Here is a 22,772-nt window from a genome sequence, read left to right on the forward strand (position 1 = left end):
TCTGTTGTCTTCCCAGGGGCATTAGCAAGAACCTGGATCAGAAGAGCAGGCAGGACTCATGCTGGCACTCTGATATGAAATGCCAGTGTTGCAAGCGGTGACCTAACCTACTGTGCCTAGTTTTCAAACTTCAGAGTATTTTAAAAAATATCTTTCAAGATTCATTTCCGTTTACTTCCACGATCATCAGGGAATATATTATTTCGATCACTGAATGAGTTGAGTCTTCTTTTATGGGCCAACATATGCTCAGTATTAGTTTCATGTGCACTTGGAGAGAGGCAGTTTCTGAAATCTGGGGCTGGGATCTTCTTCCCATGTCCATTAATCTGAAATCTGTTAATCTTGTTTTTGAAATCTTTCACATCTGTCCTTATTTATCTACTGTTTCTAAATGTTCCCGAGAGGGATGTGTCGAAACACCCACTGTGGTCATAGATTTATCTCCTTTTCCTTTCATTTCTGCCAGCTTTGCTTTTTGGAAGCTGTCTGGTAAGTTGCATATAAATTTAGAATGTGTATCTTCTGGTAGAGTGATGCTTTCATTGTCATTTAATCTCTGCTTTTTTTTTTTTATCTGATCATGCTTTTTGTCTCAAAGTCTAACATCTTTATTCCTAATTTAAAACTAAAAGTCTTTATCACAAATGAGTACTGAGTTTTGGCAAATGCTCTTTCTGCATCTATGAAGATGATCATATATTTATTTTTCCTTATTCTATTAAGGTGGTGCATTGGTTTCCTAGTGCTGCCGTAACAAACCAACATAGACTTAAGACAGCACATTTCTGTAGTTCTAAAGCGCAAAATGGGCTCCAGCCAATTTGTCAGCAGGGCTGTGCTTCCCTGAGGCTCTGGGGAGACTCTGCAGGGTGTGTGTCCTTTCCAGCTCCGGAGACGTGCTGCCTTCCTTGGCTCGTGCTTCAGAGCCACCAGTGGTCTTCCTCAGGTCACAGCACTCAGACACACTCTTCTGCCTCCTCCCACATTTGCAATCCCTGTAATAACATGCGTTCAATTTGCGACTCGGATTTCATTCTGCTGTGTGGGATGGCCACAGGGCCCTGGCTTAGGACCCAAACATTTGTGGAGGGTGATCTTGCCACCTACCACGTGTGTGGTCAACTCTGTTATGACATCTTATGCTTTTTATTTAGGGGTGCGTTTGACTCGCTAATATTTGCTAATGAGTTTTACAAACGTCTTTGGCTGCAGTGTCTTTGCCAGGTTTTGCTCTCAGGATTGTACCTAATAGAAAATGTTGGAAAGGATTTGTTTCTATTTTCTGAAAGGATGTAGTGAGGGTTGGTATTATTTCTTGTTTGGTTGTGTCTTTGCTTTTAAGCAGCTTTATTGAGATATAAATCACAGACCATAAAACGCACTCTGTGTAATTTACACTGCAATAATTTTTACAGAGCTTTCGTGTTGCACAAACACAACCAGGATCCGGCTTCAGAACATTCCCCTTACCCAGCAGGCCTCCTCACACCCCGCCCCAGCCCCAGGCAACCATGGCCCGAGAGATTCGCCTTTCTAGATTTTGAATATATGGGATTACAAACTGTGTGATCTTGTGGCTTCTTCCATCAGTGTGCTCTGGGGCCACCTTTGCTGTAGTGCTTCTGTGGACACTCACATAACGTCTTTATAGCAGCATAAATACATGGATATATGTTTTTATTTATATAGTTACCTAGGAGTGCAATTGTGGCATTGAATATATAAATGACTCGTCCCTTTCAAAGAAGAAGATAAACAACCCAGTTAAAAATTATACAGACGTTTTGCATACACAAATGAACTTCAAAAAGTTTATGAAAAAGAGAATTGAAAAATGAGTTTATTTTGATGCAAAAACATTTGAAATCCATGCGTACTAAGGGCCTTCCAAAAGTTCATGGGAAATATATATTAGGAAATAAAAAACTATTCATGGATTTCAAAGTCTTTTGCACCACAATAAACATTTTTTTAAATGATTTATTTATTTATTTGAACATTGGAGTTACACAGAGAGAGAAGGAGAGGCAGAGGCGGGGAGAGAGAGAGAGAGAGAGAGAGAGAGAGAGAGAGGTCTTCCACCTGCTGGTTCACTGCCTGATTGGCTACAACTGCTGGAGTTAGTTGTGCTGATCCGATCCCAGGAGCCAGGAGCCTCCTCCAGGTCTCCCACATGGGTGCAGGGCCCAAGGACTTGGGCCATCCTCCACTGCCCTCCCAGGCTACAGCAGAGAGCTGGATTAAAAATAGAGCAGTCAGGACTCGAACCAGCGCCCATATGGGATGCCGGCACTGCAGGCAGCGGCTTTACCCACTACGCCACAATGCCGGCCCCAATAAACATGTTTTAATTCCATCTTCCATGAATTCTTCAAAGTACCTTTGCACAGTTCAACCAAAGAAAATGTAGCCCGTGAATGGTTAACGGGCACAGGAAACGGAGCACAGCGTCTTTCCTCGTAGGAAAACACAAGCTAACACTGCGATGAACTACACTACACCCTCTAGAATGGCTCCAATCTAAGGGGCTGGTGACTCCCAAGCATTGGTGAAGATGGGGTTAAACCGGAACCCTCAAATTTTGCATGTGGGAACTTAAAATGGTTTAGCCACTTTGGAAAACAGCTTGGTATTTTTTAAAGTTAAACATAAACCAGCCATTCAACACATCATTCCAGGAAAAGTGCAAAAAAATCAAATCTGTGTGAACCAAATCTACCCACAGGCCTTCTAAGTAGCTCTGCCCGGTGCTCATTCGCTGCTTGGAAATCTTATATATAGTGTTGCCATAGATACCTCTTACAATACGTGGAATCGTGCTAGGGGCGTGTGGATGTGCGCACACACAGTTGTGAAGTGCAACTCCCATCACCAGGATCACAGTGGCTTCCGGAGACAGGAGCGAGGGTGCGGGATTTGAAAAGGCCACAATGAAGTTTGCTGTCTTCATTTCTTCTATGTCAGCTTCGAAGCACAGATGATGCAATATTGACATTTGCTAAGGCCAAGGGGGGCAAAAAATCTTCCATGACACTCAAAAAAAAAAAAAAAAAAAAGAATCTTTGCCTAAGCCAGAGTCACAAAGATCTTCTCCTGTGGGCTTTTTTCTTCTAGATGTTTCATAGTTTTAGCTCCTAACAGAAGCCACTCTCTGGCAAAATGAACCCAGTTCCCCAGCGAGAACTGAACAAACAGCTGGCAGGTGGCCAGCTTCTGTCCTCTCTGTCCCCGGGAGCCCTGCAGATGGGAAGGTGACCCCTCCTCCTGCTTTTCCCCAGCCCCTGTCTCCCGGCCTTGCCTGTAGCAATGGATCATGGCCCCTGCTGTTTGTTTCTTCCCCACAACACTTTTTGGGCAGAGGTTGTAAACCTTTTGTTTAGCCTGCACAATGTTCAAAAACCAGGCCAAAAATTAATCAGTGCCAACAATGAAATATCAGGAAAAACACATGTCAAGTCTGACCGACTGGTTTTTCGGAGAGCCCCGAGCACACCCCCACAGGGAGGTGAGCTGCAGCTCCCCGCTGGGGATGGGCTGGCTATCCAGGTCAGCACCCCCCACCCCGCCCCTGCGATTGTCCTCCAATCCTGAAGCCAAGGTCAGCTGCCCCGGGCCCTCTGTGGTGGCTGATGACACCTGCAGGGCTCCATCTGCTGCTTTCCCACTCTCTTCCCCATCCAGCCTCTCCCTGGCTTGGCACAGCCCTGACGAGTTGGGATCAAAGTCCCTGTTCTGCTTAGGAAGAGGCTGCCGTGGGCACACAGCTGCCAAGTGAGGAACCGCCTGGGAGGCCCCACCTCTCTGCTCTCCCGCTCCTGTCACTGGGCCCCTTCCTTCACCCGAGCACGGGGAAGGGGCATTCTGTCCACACTGGCCCTGCGGACATGTGAGGGTCCAGGTGTGCTCCTGGTCCCGCCCCGCACCCTTGCCAGAGGCTCTGTAGCGAGAAGCCGGCCTCTGTCACCTGTGCTGGCATCTGCAGGGAATAGCGGGGGCTCATTTTCCCCAGATGAGGGTTTGCTTGATAAATGTTTAATGAGCAAATTAATAATTGGATGAACTGTCATCTGGTAGTCCACGTACGTCTAAGCACTAATCAAAACAGATTTTAACTGCAGAAATATTTTAGCTGAGGCATAAAGGAAGAGGAAGAGGGCTGGCCTGGGATGCGCCAGAACCCACACCAGTCCCTCACTACCCGGATCCTCTCATCAGCAGTGGAAATAACACCTGCCCCTGGGGGGTAAACCGGAGAGAACTGAACCAGGTCTACACGGGACCAAATTCATTACATTTCCTCTTCAGTCTGTAGTTATGATGCTAAAAATAAAATGCAAGTCCTAGGAAGGACACTAAATGAAACATCGAGTACACTCTTGCTGAAGGATGTTAATGAAAATCCTGAACCCTCTTGCACAGCCTTCACTTTCGCCACGAGGATGTATGTTTGGAACAGCGGCACACGACTCCTGCTGGAGGTGTGTGTGCAGGCGATGTCTTGAAATCCTTCAGGACCCACGTGATGAGAAGCTTTGCAAAATAGTGTTCTCTTCGCAATGATCATCTGGAAATCACAACAGTGCAGATTGTATACAAAGCCTCTACTTGAGGTTCCCTGTCTTTCATTGGCCAATTTATTGTTGGAATTCTTAGTAACACCATGGATAGATTTTTGAGCCCAAATATTTTTAGATCCAGTTTTTAAAAGCAGTGAGAAATACTCATTTGGCAAGCTGTTTGTTGTCAGAACAGGAATGCTGGAGTTGAGTTGAAATTATTGCCGATTTGCTTACTAATTATCTGAAATATTAACAAGCCGTGTGGGCTCTTGCCACGAATTCAGAGAATTCTAAACACTGGCACACAGACCAGGCAGCATGATAGGTTTTAAGCTTTTTATTCAGAGAGAAATGCATAGGAGAGGGAGGGTGTTCGTCTGACCTAAGGGAGAAGGGAAAGTCTGGACACTCCGTTGGCATCCACACCACAAGCAGACAGCAGGCCGAAAGCCATGTGCAGGTGCAGGGCAACGGGGTCCATAATGGGGAAAGAGGGCTTTAATCCACGTGTTTCAGGCCTTTAATCCACTTCCAAAGGGGAGTAGTTAACTAGCCTGACTGGCATGTGGACACACAGGTGTTGCCGGGTAAGGGCATACACAGGGGGCGTGGTCTCCAGCTCACAAACCTGATCAATTCTATCCCATCTTCCTGCCTACATCAGAATGAGTGGGGTCAGAGGGTTCCAGCTTCAGACCGAATCCTCGGATGCACTGCTAGGAAATACTTCTGGTCTTCTTTGTGGTATTTGGTTGTAGGTCAAGGACCCAAAATATCAGAGTACTTTAGAAATCAGTGGGAAAATGGAATTAAAAGGTCCGTTGGGGCTTTTTTTCTGGCTCAGCAGTTGAGACACTGCCTGGGGCACCCACAGCTCATGTTCGAGTTCCTGGTTTTGGAGTTCTGGCTCTGCTGCCCTTTCTAGCTTCCTGTACACCCTGGGAGCAGCAGAAAATGGCTCAAGTAGTAGGGGACCTGCCACCCACGTAGGAGTCCCAGATGCAGTCCCAGGCTCCTGGCTTTGGCCTGCTCCAGCCCTGAATTTTTGTAGGCATTTGGGCAGTGAACCAGCTGAAAGATCTCTCTCCGTCTCTCCATCTGTCTGCCTCTTTCTGTCTCTCTGCCTTTTAAATGAAAATAAGCACGAATTTTAACAACAAATAAATGATATGTTAATTTAGGCACAATCAACTTTTGAAATCCATGCATAAATGTTTCCTAAATGCATTCCCATGAACGTTTTGAAGATCCTTTATATCAGCCCCAGGATTCCTGAGACATTCAGAAGCCTTTAGGTTGTTCTGTGAAGACAGATTTGGGGCTGCCGCCTAGAGAGTGGCACCCCCTGAGCTGAGCTCCACACGGGCTCCCTGCTTTCCCCCATTTCTCCCCTGAACCCAGTCCCCAGTCCCCAGCCCCTGGGGCTGTGCACAGTTGTCTTACAGCAGCTCCTCAGACAGTGCTATGGGCCCTGTCCCCGGTGGACAGCTCCGTTGTAGGGGGTGTCCGGGCGGCCAAGCCTCTTGTTGGTCACATGCCACCACCTCCACATGCTGTGCGTCACTCATTGGGCTTATGATCCACAGAGACTGTGGGCTGCCAGGTCAGACCTCGCTTCCCTCCAAGGAGCCCCGAGGAGTCTGGCCTTGACCTGACTGCCCCCGCTGAGAACTCCGGGACCTCAGGGCCGCCTACAACCCAGGCGTCGTGGGAGATGTGCTGGATGCCCAAAGGTATATCATAAATTTAAAAAAGAAAAATGTTCCTTGCATGGTTAAGTCAATGTATGACCTTAGATTGATGTAGGCAGGCAGATAGGATAAAATGGGTTAGGCTTGTGAGCTGGAAGACCACGCCTTTCCCACACTCCCTGTATGATCTCATGCACCTACCTGACCCCATCTGTATGCGCACCTGCCAATCAGACTATATAACCACACCCCTTTGGAAGTAGATAAAAGGCCCAGCCCTTTTTTCCCTTTTTCTCTTATTTTCCCTCGATGCACTGGATCCCCTGGTTGCCCCACGCCTTTGGGGCACGTGGCCTTCGGGCTTCCTCCACTCTCTGTCTTCACTTTGCTACCTGAGCCAGTGATAAGCTGCTAGTAGCTGCTCATAACCAAAAGCTCGCTGCACGTGGCTCCTGGCCTGCTCTATGCTTGGTACGGCCCCCGCCCAATTTCCAGACTTCCCTTTCTCCTTACATAGAGCCCTCACTCTCCTATGCATCTCTCATCGCGCCGTCTGGTCTATTTGAGCCAATATTCAGAATTGTTCTCTGAATGCATGGCAAGAACCCACACAGCTTGTTAATTTCAGAAATATTAATAAGCAGATTGGTTTCAAGATCATTTAGAAACTAAGTTCCCAGCACCCTAGCTGACACCAAGCCCAAGGACTGGCTCCGCAAACAAGTGAGTGTTTGCAGGGAGGAGAGGGACTGGGGTGAAGTGAAACAAACGAGAGGCGCCGGTTCTTAGCCTGGAGTCTACCCACATCCCTCAAGGGGTCCCAGGACACAAGTCAGGGCCCCATGGACTCGGACGGGGAAAATCAACGTCCTTCTTTTCAATAACTTCTAGCTGAAATTGAGCTTTCCTTCCATTAGGAATATAAGGCATGAGCTAAGTCTGTTAGCCACACCTGTGACTTTGTTCCAGTGGAGATCACAGGTATTTTCTTAACTCAGTCTAATTGGTGCAGACACTTCCAAATATTATTTTCATGCCTCACTGCTTCAAAGGCGCAGTAGGTGATAGACCTGACATTCAGTCTTATTATTTAATGAGTTAATAAAAAACACATACACCGCTCCAGCACACATGTTTTTCTCTTAGGTTTTGATAACTGCATGTCAGCATGATTAATTTTCCCTTTAACGCTGTCCATTCTGTTCTACACCATCAGTCATTACTCCGAGGGGTCCTCAAGCTCCACCACCCTGCCAGAGGAGCCCCTGGCTCACAAAAGGTTAAGGACCCCTGAGCCCCTCTGGCCACTGGGAAGCAGTAGAGGTAACATGGCGCAATCCAGGCCAGAGGGAGGAAGGCCCCTCCTGTTCTAGCCAGGGCTGCCCTGGCCTTGGGCAATATGCTGTGCACCACTCTCGCCTCTGCTTTGCTGTCCCCTTACAAAAAAGGAAGGAAGGAAGGAAGGAAGGAAGGAAGGAAGGAAGGAAGGAAGGAAGGAAGGAAGGAGAAAGAGAAAGGGGAAAGGGAAGGGAAGGGAAGGGAAGGGAAGGGAAGGGAAGGGAAGGGAAGGGAAGGGAAGGGAAGGGAAGGGAAGGGAAGGGAAGGGAAAAGGAAGAAGGAAGGAAGAAAAAGAAAAATTTACTAACACGTCACACATTTCAGATCTCCAGAGAACAGGTTGAGGACTGTAGATATGAGGGATGACTTAACCTGGGAAGACTGAGCTGGCTTGAGATTGTTAAATATTGTGTGAGTGTTCAACCCTCTGGAGCAAAACAAACAAATCCAGTGATGCCTGCTTAGTCACTCTGTCAGCTGTAACTCACTCAGGAGACATCGGGTTGAACACATCAGCCATCTAGAACCTTCCCCATCCCTTGCTCATGGTGCAGCAGTTACCAGCAAGAATAGGCAGCTTCTGGGGTCCCATACCAGGCTCAGGGGCCCATCAGCCAGGAGAGAGGGTCCCTGGGCCAGCCACGGCTCCTTCAGGCTATGTGGGGACATGGGTATTTGGAGCACATGCTCCTGTCGAGAGTAAGGGCCAAGCTCCATCAGAGCCAAAGAGACTAACTGATAGATGACACCCCTTGCCTTGCTGGTTAGGCTGAGCATCTGAAATGCATGTCCAAGTCTTCAGAATGATTCAGGGCCTTAGGGTTGGTTTATTTTCTGCTAAATATCAAGGGCAAGGAGAATTCAAGAGCTAGCCCACCAAGAGTCCCCATTGCTTCCCAAAGCTGGTGCCACAGGAGTCAGGACAGAAAAGCACAGGCGGACTAGTGCCTAAGGTCATCTTAGTGGATCTGTTTGGCATCACCATACAAATGCAGCAGTCTTGGTAATAATAATAGACAGAATTAAAAAGGAGGGAATGTCCCACATGGGAAGAAGTCCACACAGCAGACTCATAGAATGACAATCACTTTAAGTAACACTCTGACCTTAGAATCAGTCCTTAAAGCATTCAAATGTGGCTGAAAAGCCCATGAGAGCATTTCAGACATGGAAAGCCAAGACACTGTAGCAAAAATTATCCTACATGAAGGATCTCTGTGAGTGAAACCCCAGTGAAAAGAAGGGGCCATCAAAGAAGGATGTACTTTTCTCTGAAGGGAGGAGAGAACTTCTACTTGCTTATGGCCCTGTCTAAATACCGACGGAGTTTGTGGATGAAAAAGACTTCCATAGCCTTAGCAGCTCATGTCAAAAGCCTCGGGTGATCACTGATGTCATACCTAAGAGTGTTAATTGTTAAATTAACAACAGGAGTCACTGTGCACTTATTCCCTGTGCAGGACCTCTGTCCTTAATGAGTTGTATTATGAGAATTAATGGTAAAACTTGTCATCAAATAGTACTTTATACTTTGTGTGTGTAGGTGCAAACTGTTGAAATCTTTACTTAGTATAGAGTTGGTCTTCTGTATATAAAGTTAATTAAAATGAATCTTGATGAAGCATGGGAAGGGAGAGAGAGTAGGAAATGGGACAGGAGTGGGGGTGGGAGGGTCGGTATGAGGAGAACCACTATATTCCTAAAGTTGTGCCTATAAAATGTGCATTCATGAAATAAAATCTTTAAACAAACAAAAAAGAAACAAGGCAGGCTTAGGTAATGTGCCTGGCTTTTCTTTCTCTACTTTGCTCAGTCATACTTGTGGAGATGTTGAGGGAGTTGCCAAGCAGTCATAGGGCACAAGCCCAACTTGCCCACACCAGTGTGCGTCCTCCTCTAACCCCTGAGGTTAGAGCCAGCGTCCCTGCAGTCCTTCCATGCAAGGCACCTAGCCAAGAAAGTGCCAGTCCTCAGTAGCCCTGGAAACTGCTCCTCTAGCAAGCAGCAGGGCCCAGACCACGTGCCCACTGCAGTGTGCCAGACACTGGTCAACCCCTCACGGTGCCAATGCAATCATTCCCAGATGGAGCTTGATCTCCATTGTCTCAAAGAGGGGAATCGCTACAGGAAAAGAATGTGAAACTCATCCAAATCAACATGGAGTCCCTTGTGTCAACCCTACCAAAAAATAGTAAGTAAAGCAAGCCGGGAGGTTACCAAGGGAAGGTTCTTCCACATATTTGTCTGCTAGTAACCATCCCAAAAGACTCTTCCAGAACTGGGAGCTTCCCAGATGCCTCCACAACCTCATCCAAAAAGTACTTCTGCGGGGACACCTGCCCGGAACCCGTTCAACCTGGGCCTGACACCGTCCTGGTTATGAATTGCTGTGGCCCAAGATCAGCTTTTCAAAATACCTGACACATCTTAAATATCCTTCTCTTTCTCAACTTAAAAAATTCCCTCTTGGGGCAAGTGTTTGGCACGGCAATTACAACTCCACTAGGGGGGCCAGCGCCCCATGTTAGAGTTCCTGGCTCAAGTCCCAGCTCCGTGCCCAATCCAGCTTCCTGCTAACGTGTGCCCTGATAGGAAGCAGCGATGGCTCCCTGGGTCTCTGGCACTTACAACTGTGTACAGACTCCTCACTTTGGCCTGGTCCACCCACTGTTATTGCAGGGATTTGCAGAGATAGATCTCTCTGTCTTTCTCTCTGCTTTTAAGTAAATCCATTTAAAACAAAAAACTTTCCTTTTTGAGTCTGCTCAGAGTTTGCTACGGCACGTGTATTCCTATTGCAATACTCTGCTGTGCTCAAGTAAATATCATCCCTTTTTGAGAATCTCTCTCATTGTCTTTTTTGAGATTGATAATTACTCCTGAATGTGAGTGAAGAGTAGGAAATGTAGGTCATTTTCAGTGACACATGCTATGGATGCTGTGTGTCATCTGAGTATGAATTTGATTTTCTTCCAGGAGTTGCCACCCATCAGAGGCCTTCGTTTGGGAATAGATTTATTAAGATGTAATTCACATACCTTGTAATTCACCCACTTAAATTATACAATTCCATGATTTTTAGTTGTATTCAGAATTAAGTCATGACCACATGAATTTTAGAATATTTTTGTAACCCCCCCCCCCAAATCCCCATAGCCCTTAGTCCTCACCTGCTAATCTCCTATCAGTGCCTGCCACCCTTGCCCCACCCCCAGTGCTAGCCCTAGCAACTACTGATCCACTTTCTCTATATAGAGATTTGCCTGTTCTGGGCATTTCATAAGGACAGAATCATTCAGTGTATGGATAGATGCCACTCACCAGTGATGGACATTTAGCTGGCTTCCCCTTGGGGCTGTTCTACGAATGATGTTGCTATGAACATCCATGGACAACTTTTTGAGTGGATACATGTTTACGTTTCACTTGAGCACATACCTAGGATTGGTATCGCTGGCTAACATGGGGACTTTAAGTTTAAATCTTCAAGGAATTGCCCAACTTATTTTCCAAAGTGACTATGCTAATTCCCATAGCCAATGAATGAGAGTTCTGATTTCTCAGTCCTCAGTATGGTGGGTAGCAGGGCCACGTGGTTTTGATGTGCACTTTCCTGATAACTAATGACATTCAGCATCTTTTCAGGTACTTTTTGCATATCTACAGAGAAATGTCTATTCAGGTCTTTGGCTCATTTTTGAATTGGGTTGCCTTTTTTTTTTTTTTTTTGAAAAGTTTGCATCTTGAGTAACTATAAATGCAGTTTAAATCTCAACCACAATAGGGAGAGGTTGGGTCCCTCCAATTATACGCGTCTCTCCAGGAAACAAGAAACCATTCTAGGAGAGCATCAGTCCCTAAACTTGTGGTTCTTGATACTGTCTTTGAGACTCTAGTGAAAATTATGAACTCTCTCCCCAGAAAAATGCACACAAAAACTTGTATGTATTTTGCTTTTAATATTAGTAAGTGCTTGGGCCTTCCACCATCCAACCATTGCCTTGATTAGGTTCTTTCCTTTCATAAAAGGAAGCGAAACCTACTTCTGCTTTGATGATTGTCAAACCAGTGAGCCTGACCAGTAAGGGCAACATACAATTTCCAAATTTCAGGTTCCCACAGAGAAAAATGGTGTGACCAGCGTTGTCCAAGTTATCAGTTGCGCTGTGATGTTGCACAGTTGCACAGTTACTCTGTGCTGGCTTTCACAGAGGGCTGCTTTGCAGGCCTGCAGGCCTCGGTCCTCTGGGCCATCCCCTTTGGCTGAGCCAGGCCGGTGCCTAATGTCATGTGTGGGTCCCTTCCCATGCATGACTCCGTTCAGTCTTCTACCACCCCCCACTGAGGCAGATTGTAAGGAAGCCGTGCTGATTCCTTTATAATCAATTATGAAAATGTCGTGGGCCTCTCCTGATGCTCACCTGCCTTACCAGAAGCTTACACACACACCTAGAAAAAGCTTTGTGTCTCAAATCTGCAGTCTGATCGTGCAGATACCATACAGCATTTTGTTTTTCCTTCTCTGCTTTTGCCACTAAATAGCTCACAGGTGACTTTGCTGCCTGCCTCGGGCATTGGGACTGGGCAAGCAGCTGCATCTGTGAAGCAAAGTGATGGCTTTCATTTTCCTTTGCCCAAATCAGCTATTTGTTCCTTCTTGTATTCTTTACTTTTTAATTTTTTTTTAAAAAAATTATTTATTTGAAAGACAGAGAGAGGAGAGAGGAGAGAGAGAGAGAGGTCTTCCATCTGCTGGTTCACTCCCCAATCGGCCGCAATGGCCAGAGCTACACCAATCCAAAGCCAGGAGCCAGGAGCTCCCATACAGGTGCAGGGGCCCAAGGACTTGAGCCATCTTCTACAGCTATCCCAGGCCATAGCAGAGAGCTGGATCTGAAGTGAAGCAGCCAGGCCTCAAATCGGTGCCTATGTGGGATGCCAGCATTGCAGGCGGCAGCTTTACCAGCTATGCCACAGTGCTGGCCCTTTCTTCTTGTTTTCTTTACTTTCTAATTTTTTGAGAGGAAGGGAGGGAGGACATGGTTGATGGGTGGGAGGGAGAAGAGGAGGGGAAGGGAGAGGGAGAGAGAGAGCTCTTTCATCTGCTGATTCACTACAATAGCCAGGGCTGGGTCAACGCCAAAGCTGGGGCCAGGAACCCAATCCAGGTCTCCCATATGGGAAGCATTAACCCAATTTCTTGAGCCACTACCACTGCCTCCCAGGGTCTGCATTAGCAGAACTCAGCTACTTGGATGTGTTACACAAGCACCCTCCACAGGGACTGCTCCTGCCTTGTGTTGTGTTTCACTGCGTTTTTGCATGCTATTTGAAAGTGTTTCTGGAACAAGGTGTTTTTTTTAAACCTTTGTCATTGTGCACTTGGGCACTGTTCATGAAAACTGTTTGCTGAACCAAAGTCCTCAATGACATACAGCTCATTTTCTATCTCTTTTTGTCTCGAGGAAGTTTTAGGTACTGTGCTCAGGAGTGTTTGTAAAGGGAGAATTAACACCCGTAGTTCCCAGGTGTTCTGTGTGTCTGAGCCGGGAGGTACCCTTTGAAGATACAGACATCACAGAACATGGTGGTGCAGTTTTTTGTTTGTTTGTTTGTTTTTGTTTTTGTTTTTGTTTTTTTCCTATTCAACAAGATATTTCCCTAGCATGCCAGGCATTGCTCCAACTGCTTTACAAATGCTAACTATGAATTCAGTAATTTATTTCCATTGCCCACAATTTACCAGTGTGAAAACCGAGGAATGGAGAGGTTAATGAATTTGTCCAAAGTCACAAGGCTAATTTAAAGCGGCAGAGCCAGGACCATGCTCCGTCTTTAGGCTCTGTTAGCACGGGGGCCTTGGGACCGCTTTCTAACCACTTACACCCTCCTGGTAAAATGGGAACAATGATACTCTGCCCCCTGGGCCTGTTGGGATCAAGTGAGGCTTCGCAGGAAGGTGGTGTCCAGTCCACAGTGAGACCTCAACTTTGTCCCCTTCACCTAAGATCTGCAGAGGAATCCAGAGCATAAAAAAAAAAAAAAAAAAAACAAAAAAAAAAAAACAAAAAAAAAACCATAAGGAATCCAAGACAGGAGAAATCTGATAACCACTCAAGCAAACAGTGCTTGTAAACCTCAGACATAGACTGCAGGCCTCTTACCTTTTTGTCTCATTGGGATACCCTGATTACTGAGAGATTTTGTGTCAGGAAGTTTCTTAACAAATTTAGTTTTGATGTTTTAATATTCAGCATACCTTTCTATCTCCAAATGAAGATAATCAAATGACCTGACGAATTTCTACCATCAATGAACCACAACTTTAAAAACCAATGTATGGGGCCGACGCTGTGGCACAGTAGGTTAATCCTCTGCCTGCAGTGCTGGCTCCCATGTGGGCGCTGGTTCTGGTCCCGGTTATTCCTCTTCCAGTCCAGCTCTCTGCTAGAGCCTGGGAAAGCAGTAGAAGATGGCCCAATGCTTGGGCCCCTGCACCCGTGTAGGAGGCATGGAGGAAGCTTCTGGCTCCTGGCTTCAGATCAGCTCAACTCTGGCCATTGTGGCCATCTGGGGAGTGAACCAGCGGGTGGAAGACCTCTCTCTACCTCTGTCTATAACTCTATCTCTTAAATAAATAAAATCTTTTAAAAAAGGAAATACATAATGGCACGTGATTACGTCAGTTTTTCCAGTCTCCAGGGTCTCTCATTGTCCTTCTAATCAATACTAGCATAACAGTTTCAGAAGCAAGGGTTGCAACCTACAGACTTTAACCTGAACCTCATTACCCTAAGAGCCAGAAGCCCTCATATCAATCCATACAGGCACAGCACTTTCTTTTTTTTTTTTTTTTAAGAATTTATTTATTTATTGGAAGAGTTACAGAGAGAGAGAAACAGGGTGACCTTCCATGTGCTGGTTCACTCCCCCAGACAGCTGCAATGGCTAGCACTGGGCCAGATGGAAGTCAGGAGCCAGGAGCTTCATCCAGGTCTCCTACATCAGTGGCAGGGACCCAAACACTTGGGCCTTCTTCCACTTCTTTCCCAGGCCATTAGCAGGGAGCTGGATTGGAAGTGGAGTAGCTGGCCCTTGGACCAGCACCCATATGGGATGTCAGGACTGCAGGTGGCTTTACCCACTACACCACGGTGCTGGCCCCCAGGTACAGTTCTTTCAGAGTCTGCAAAGCCCTTTCAGAAATCTATGTTCAATAAAAAACCACTAGGTGTTATCCATGCTTTACAGGGAATTGTAACCAAGCCCAGAGTGGCCATGATTCTCATCCATCCAGTGCTTGCTTTGTATCTACTACGGGTACCCAGCCCGGAGAGACAGATCAAAGAGGACAGGACAGTCCGGTCAGTGCCTTGAGGGGCACACATGGGGTGCTGTGAGAGCAATGAGGGGAAATCCCTGAGTCTGAGGGCTGGGGGCAGGCGGGGAGGGGAAGCTTTGCCAGGCAAGATAGTGAAGCAAATGGGGATCCCAGGGGCACCTGGCAGGCAGACCCAAAGGACAGCCGAGTGCAACAGCACAGAGGAAACAACGCGGTGCAAATGAGGAAGTGCCGCAGGTTTTCCCAGCAGGTTCTCTGTCTCACAGACATGAAGAATTGTTCTGGAGAACAAAGACAAGCACCCCACTACAAGCTCCGCTTGCAGAATGGGCCACACCAACGATGTAGGGTGAGCGGGAAGGACGATTACTGAGAGAAGCAGAAAAAGTACCCAGCAGTCAGGAGGGCTCCTGCAAGGAGGCTGCAACTGTTGAGGGCTGAGGGGCTGGGGGATTTTAAGGACCATGCAGAGGGCATTCCTGAGATGAGCTGTATAAGTTGATGAAACATTTAATGTGAACCAATCAGGGAGCTGGAAGAGACTGATTGGCCCAGGAGAGATGTAAATGAGGCATTGAGAAGTCTCCAATCATGGAAGCAGGTTGCTTAAGTGAGGGATAGAGGTGTAAAAAAGGGGACTGAGAAGTGACCATTTTGATTGAGCTAAATTAAATCACCAATCACATAAGTCCTTTACAGAAACTTGTTGTCTGATGTCTCTTAGGTCCTCCAAGACTCATCTCCAGACGGCAGGGAGGTGCTGCCCTGGTCCCGTCTACCTGGCCTGGATTCAGTCTCCCTGTCAGAGGAATTTTATCCACTGCCTTGACTTCTGAGCACCGCCTAAGTGTGGGGCTTGTGCTAGTTGATCAGGCTCCCAGCATGCACCGCACAGGCAAAGCCCTTGCCTTTAAGGAGTCTGAAACAGACATAGAATCTCAGTCAGGGGGCCGGCGCAGCGGGTTAACACCCTGGCCTGAAGAGCTGGCATCCCATATGGGCGCCAGTTCTAGTCTCGGCTGCTCCTCTTCCGATCCAGCTCTCTGCTGTGGCCTGGGAAAGCAGTAGATGATGGCCCAAGTCCTTGGGCCCCTGCACCCGTGTGGGAGACCTGGAAGAAGCTCCTGGCTCCTGGCTTCAGATCGGTACAGCTCCGGCCGTTGCGGCCAACTGGAGAGTGAACCATAGGATGGAAGACCATGCTCTCTGCCTCTCCTCTCTCTGTGTAAGTCTTTCGAATAAACACATCTTTAAAAAAAAAATCTCAGTCAAGTTAAAATGTGGATAGTGGCACATACAATGGAGGACGTGACTCAGGGGACTAAGCTAGAGGAACCAGAAGCAGGTCTGGTTGCAGCAGGAAAGGGCTGGAGCATGCCAGGCACAGGTGAGGTGAGAGAAGAGGACTCCAAGTACACAGCAGGCGAGAGTCCCTGACGTAGTTTGCTCGCTGCAAACAAGAGCCAGCACAGGCGGGGCACAGGGAAGATGGTGCAAGGAGTGGCGTGCGCAGACTCCGATTACAGAGGCCCGCAGGCCGTGACAGCTCATTTGGAGTTTGTTCTGAGTGCCTAAGACACCTCGCAAGGGCTCTGAGGGAGGCAGCACGGCCACAGCTTCAGTTACAGTTCTAAAGGGTAACTCTTGGTGCCAGGTACTGGGGACACCAGCGAGGATATTGCTAGAAGCTGGGTGACAGACTGCCACAGTTTGGGTTGTGGTGGAGACAAATGAATGGATCTGAGACAGATCTGGAGGCAGAGTGGATTGGGTGTGGAGACAACATCAAGGAGTGGCAGACATGATGTGATGTCCCAAGATGGAACCTCAGCAAGAGAGAACGTTGAGTCCCAGCTGCTCCACTTCTGATTCAGCTCTCTGCTATGGCCTGGGAAAGCAGTAGAAGATGGCCCAAGTCCTTGGGCCCCTGCACCCTCATGGGAGACCTGGAGGAGGCTCCTGGCTCCAGATTGACACAGCTCCAGCCATGGCAGCCATCTGGGAAGTGAACCAGTGGTTGGAAGACTTCTCTCTCTCTCTGCCTCTCCTTCTCTCTCTGTGTAACTCTTCCAAGTAAATAAAAAAAAAAAAAAAAAAAAAAAAAAAAAAAAAAAAAACACAGGGGCCCTATGACGTGAAGTTAGAAGAGGAAAAGCCAGCAACGGAGAATGACATGGAGTAGACAGTACGGTGGAGGGGAAACCAGGAGCCAAGAGAGGAGGAGAGTGGGGTCAGCTGTGCCAAATGATGCTCGGAGACTAGTCAGGCCACTGGGGAGCTGGACAGCTACAGGCAGCCTCGTGGTGGGGAGGACGGCGGGGTTCAGGAGGGTTAGGGAGCGAAGAACTGCACGCAGTCACTGCAGACAACTCCTTCCAGAAACGCCTGCATGAAGGGGAGCAAACACAGGACTTCAACAAGTTCATGGGGAAATGCAGTCAAAGGTGAGTTCACTGGGGTACAAAAAGTTTTGAAATCCATGCTTTTCAGAACAGCCATTTTCCATGAATGTTTTCATATAGAAGCAAACAGGACTGAGGGGTTGGGCTGGCACTGTGGCATAGGTTAAGGCGCCGCCTACAGTGCTGGCATCCCATCTGCCCACTGGTTGCTGCACCTCCGATCCAGCTCCCTGCTGATGTGGCTGGGAAAGAAGCAGAGGATGGCCTGGATCCTTGGTTTCCTGCACCCACCTGGGAGACCTGGAAGCTCCTGGCTCCTGCCTTTGGCCTGGCCTGGCCCCGGCCATTACAGCCATTTGGAAGTGAACCACAGGATGGAAGATCGAACTCTCTTTCCTTTTCAAATAAATCTTAAAAACAGATGGAGGGTTTGCTTGAAAGGAAGGAGAACTAACAGGATGCTTATATCCTGACGGAAAGACCCATGGGAGAGGGGAGAGCTGCAGCAGCAATGCTGTTGGGAAGACAAACCCACCACCCTCCAGCTTCTCACCTCTGGCACAGGCCAATTCCTTTGCTCCATTATCTCCCATGATTCTCAGACAGCGGCACCCTCCAGGGCCCTGGGCCCAGCATCCTGCTCTTGTCTCTCTACACGTCCTCCCTGGTATCTTACCAACCCCACTGTTTCAAACGCCCTCCCAGATCGCTGTCCCGTCGACCTCTCCTCAGCAGTGCTCAGGCTGCAGATTCTCACCGAGAGCTCCGCGGGCATCAGCACTAAGCCAGCCCTTCCCTCCCTGCCTCTCTTCTACCCGAGTTTTGAACCAGACAGGGCTCCACAACCAGCCCAAGGGGCCAGCAAGCGGCAAAGCCAATATATGAACACAGGTCGGCCTGGCTCTTAAACACAAGCTCCACTACACTTCCCTTAAAGGAAGTTCCTGTAGTTACTTCTTTTTAAAACACATCACATTATGGGCACCGGGTTCTAGTTCCGGCAGCCCCTTTTCCAGTCCAGCTCTCTGCTGTGGCCAGGGAGGGCAGTGGAGGATGGCCCAAGTGTTTGGGCTCCTGCACCCGCAGGGGAGACCAGGAGAAGCACCTGGCTCCTGGCTTTGGATCAGCGCAGTGCTGGCTGTAGCGGCCATTTGGGGAGTGAACCAACGGAAGGAAGACCTTTCTGCCTCTCTCTGTATAACTCTACCTAATAAGAAAAAAAAAAAAACACATCACAGAAATCTTTATTAGTACAAGCTATCCACACTGAAGTCGGCAAGAGAAAGTATCGCTTTGTGATAATAAATATTCGTATAAGAAAAAAGTCTGCAAAGTGGTTTATTTTCACAAGTTATTGCTGGAAGACGTCCTCCAAACAAACCAGTGCACTGTAAATGTCTGAGGCAGTTTTCTCGACTTCATCGCCCCCGCTTTAGTACGTGTTATCTGTAAAAATTATGTTTGTTTTAAAGAGCTGCTAGTCGAGATGACGAACTCTCGGGTGTTGTTTATGCGTGCTCGTTTCTGACTTTCTCGGAGGCTACACTCGGGTTGTGAACTGCCTCACTGTCTTTTCACTCTCTCTTTTTAGTTCTTCAATGTGCGCATCCAGTCGCTCTAGAATATGATGAGACCGCAGCTCCTCCTCTTCCAAAAACCGGGTAGCTATCGAACCAAGGGGGGACACAGGCAGAGAAGACTACAAGACAAGCAAATTTTGATGTGTATAAGTACAGTATTACATCTCCACGACACATAATTCATGATACTTCCTAACTAGCAATATCAAAAGGGGATTATTTTTCCTCTAAAGAAATCTTTGTTTTCAATGACGACAACGTCAGTAAAACAAAAAATCCATAGAGATCTTCCCCTTCCTGCCCCAAGGTGTGTCACTACTAAGTCTCATCTAAGTACGAGTAGAAGGTACTAATCCTTGGTCTGAGACTGTCAGCTTAGACTAGTACAGGGGAGCATCTCTGATTCCAAAGCCCAGCATTTGAAATGCTCTGAAACTCTGAGCACCAGTCTGATGCCACAAGTGGGAACTGACACAGCTGACCTCACGTGATGTCACAGTTAAAACACAGGTGCACTAAAAAACACTTTGTAAGATTACCTTCAAATTACATAAAGTGTGTATGAATTCTATCAACATAGGTCCCAACTCCAAGATAGCTCATGTACGTATGTAAAAATATTCCAAAACTTAAAAAAAAAAGTGCAAAACACTCTGGTCCCCAGCATTCTGGATAAGGATACTCAATCTGTATATCCTCCTACACCCCAGAAGAGAATATGTCTATGATGTAAAACTCATTTTAAATATGAATGCTATTTTCATTTTAAAGCACAGAAAAACTACCAATAATAAATCAGATGCCAGTTAAAATCAGTTATTTTTTTCTCTTCCAAAATTCCAGTCCACAGTCCCGTCTGAAATATTTGGGGCCACTGGAGTTCCAGAGGTCAGATTTTCTAAAGGTAATACAGGACATACACCGTATGCACTGCTCCTCGTCCACAGCAGGTGTGCTCTGAGGTGTCCTTGGACACTGAGTTGCAACGGACACAATCGTGCCCTCAGAGGAAATACACACACACACATACACAGAGTTTACAATGCTAAATCATAAACACAACTCGCCCTAGTCTGCGTTCTTTATTTTACAAAAGAGAAATAAGGTCCGAAGCACTAAGCGGCTCTCCCACTAACCAGGCTGGAGCTGGCGTTCAGGCGCCCGCCCGCCCACCCGGACCTGAGCTGCAGGTGCTACACCGTGCCAGCCCTGCCAGCACCGCCTTGCTGGACCTCAGCTGGCGACTCAGGTCTTTGGCCGCCCTGTGCATGTCCATAGGGGACTGCAGAAGTGCCACTGAGAGCCATGTGGTGATTACAATTAAAGTGCAAGGATTAGGCTGATTCATAGACGTAGAATCTACATGAGGGCCAACTGTACTCCCCTCGTGGAGCCCAAGGTGACACCCCACAACCAGCAGAGCAAAGCCGTGTGGACACACAAACGGGTAGGTCTACACACACAAGAGTGCCTCAGAAAGTCTGTGGGAAAGTGAAAGCAAGACTTTATTTTGCTGTGGAAAATTGTGAAATCCACGCAAAATTTTCTCACAAAACACATTTTCCATGCACTTCTTGAAGATGCCCTGTATGCATGATTTCAATTTTTAATTTTTTCAAAATTCCAAAATAATCTCATCGTTTAATTCTACTTTTGCACAAACTTTTTGAAGTACCCTTATCATATCAGCTCGAGTCAAGGAGGTTTTGGTGCCAAAAAAGTTTTGCTGTCAAACTCAGGAAAGAAGTTAGTTTTCAGGGCTTTTCTTGGATTTCAGTATTATATTGAACTGAATGGGGGCTTAATTTCAAAACTAAAAGACCACCTTTACTTGGGCCTGTTGCCCGTTAAAAAGCCAAAATACCAAACTTTTACCGAGGCCGGACCACAGCTGATGACAGGAAATGAGCGGCCCGAGGCAAGTGCTTCAGGGAGAAGGCAGGCGCGGCAGAGTCTGCAGCCCGTCCTCTGCAGCCCGTCCTCTGCAGCCCGTCCTCTGCAGCCCGCCCTCTGCAGCCCGTCCTCTGCAGCCCGCCCTCTGCAGCCCGTCCTCTGCAGCCCGCCCTCTGCAGCCCGTCCTCTGCAGCCCGTCCTCTGCAGCCCGTCGGCACCTCCAGCACCAGGTCATGCAGTGGGCCCCGCCAGGCCCTGCACTCGTGGGACGCACCCCTCCTCCACCCCCACCCCCAGCCAGCCGTGTGCCCTGGACTACCTTCCTAGAACCAAGCCTTCTAGCACAAAATTGACCTTCTCTGAAGAAGGAAGGGCACTTCCAATTGGGACTAAAGACAAATGAATCCCTATAATTTCCGTCTGTATCTTAGACTGGTATGTATTTTTGAAGTCTTGGCCGAATGCGTCTTCACAAGCAAAGCCATCAAGACAGCATGGAGACACCTGAGAATGGCAAGATGCACTTAAGGGAGAGAGCCAGAGAGGGAAACAAAGAAAAACCAAACCAGAAAACCACACTGGCTTCAATAAATAAACCAACAGAGAAAGGAAATGGATCTAAGTAAACTAAAAAACTAGTCAGACTGGAAAGTTTCCATACCGAAGACAGAAACTCTTCTTGGTCATTCATACTCTCAGATACACTGTCAGAAAAGTTGGCTTCATTCATATCTAGCGTGGAAGGCAAAGAGTGAGTCTGACACAGAAAGTAAGAAGGCAAAGAGACGGTGGAGCTGCAAGGGCTGATCGGAGAAGTCAGGGGGCTGAGGACCCTGGCCAGGGGCTCAGGACTGTCCGCCGGCTGTCCTCGGGGGGGATGCAGACCTGCTTTGTAGTGCTCAGCCTTTGCCTCACCAGGCCTGCGCTGGCTGTGGGTTGGCCTGGAGAGCGGATTAGAAAACAAGACAAATAAAATACAACATGAGCACCCACTCCGCCAGAGGTTCTGGACATCTAACCCCCACTGCGAGCCCCTGCGGGCCCCTGCCCTCACACAGTCCACGCTTCCAGAGAAATCCAGTGCGGCTTGTGCTGCGACAAGGGAAGTGCTGTGCACACAGGCAGGGACCCAACCTCACCAGGCAGTGGAGGTGAGGGTTGCAGAAGAGGTAAGGCGGGGCTGAGGGTGGCAGCAAAGCCTTCTGGTAGACAAACATGTGAGTTACACAGTATAAGCTATAATCGGGCAGCTTTTCATTGCATGCTTACTTTTTAGGGCAACAGCCTATAACAAAGTGACCACAAGTCCAGAGGAAGCTTTAATTCTACTCCTTCTGGGGGCAAGTGGGCTTGAGGAGCTGGAAGGCAGCACGAGGAGACTCGGGAACACAGCCGCTGTGTACACCCACAGCCAGAGTGCACAAAACTAAGGCTTTCATGAAGTGCTCTGCCACCTCCCCCTGGCTCTTTTTAACCTGATTGTGGCTTTCCTTGTGCACACGGTCCTGCAGAATTCAAGTCCTTTCATGTCTCCAAGTCAGACATTATTCTCAAATAATTTATTAATAAAAATTATTAATAATAAAAATTATTCTCAAATAAATATTCTCAAATAAAAAAGATGAGAATTATAGTGCAACAGGACACATTCGAAATCATCCTTAAGGGTGGGCATTTAGCCCAGAGGTTAAGACACGGGTTTGACAAGCACGACCCATGCTGGAGTGCCTGGGTTCAGGTCCCAGCTATGCTCCTGATTCCAGCTTGTCGCCAGTGCCTACTCCAAGAGGTAGCAGGAGACGGTTTAAGTTCTTGGGTAACCCTGTTAACATGGGAGACCTGGACTGAATTCCTGGCTCCTAGCTTCAGCCTCACCCAGTCCCCACTGGGTGGAGTGAACCTGTGAATGGGAGATGTCTCTATCTCTGTTTCTCTTTCAAACAAAAAGCAAATTTAATCAATCA

At 47.6% G+C, this 22,772-nt stretch overlaps 1 protein-coding gene and 1 long non-coding RNA gene across 45 annotated transcripts in view; one reads left to right on the forward strand and one right to left on the reverse strand.

The window, feature by feature from the left end:
• The first annotated feature begins 396 nt into the window (after window positions 1–396).
• Window positions 397–16,195, forward strand: LOC108177944 (uncharacterized). The gene is made up of 3 exons (XR_001794612.3): window positions 397–492; window positions 6,149–6,295; window positions 15,658–16,195. It is a non-coding gene; the product is annotated as an uncharacterized LOC108177944 (long non-coding RNA).
• A 2,461-nt stretch (window positions 16,196–18,656) lies between these two features.
• CEP63 (centrosomal protein 63) overlaps window positions 18,657–22,772 on the reverse strand; it is a 47,875-nt gene continuing 43,759 nt past the window's right edge. For 25 of the 44 annotated variants that reach the window (XR_016232811.1, XR_016232808.1, XR_016232810.1 and 22 more), the window contains one exon: window positions 18,657–19,034. Coding sequence is in view for 24 of the 44 variants with exons in the window: in XM_070072799.2 (XP_069928900.1) it covers window positions 18,876–19,034 (159 nt within the window). In the remaining 20 variants the exon portion in view is untranslated. Of the gene's footprint in view, window positions 19,035–21,469; window positions 21,750–22,772 lie in introns of all 44 variants that reach the window. The other 19 variants (XR_016232800.1, XR_011388199.1, XR_011388198.2 and 16 more) reach the window with 1 other exon arrangement.

The sequence above is a fragment of the Oryctolagus cuniculus genome, chromosome 4 (assembly GCF_051225735.1).
Source record: "Oryctolagus cuniculus isolate XC-2025 breed Fujian yellow rabbit chromosome 4, ASM5122573v1, whole genome shotgun sequence".
NCBI classification, from domain to species: domain Eukaryota; kingdom Metazoa; phylum Chordata; class Mammalia; order Lagomorpha; family Leporidae; genus Oryctolagus; species Oryctolagus cuniculus.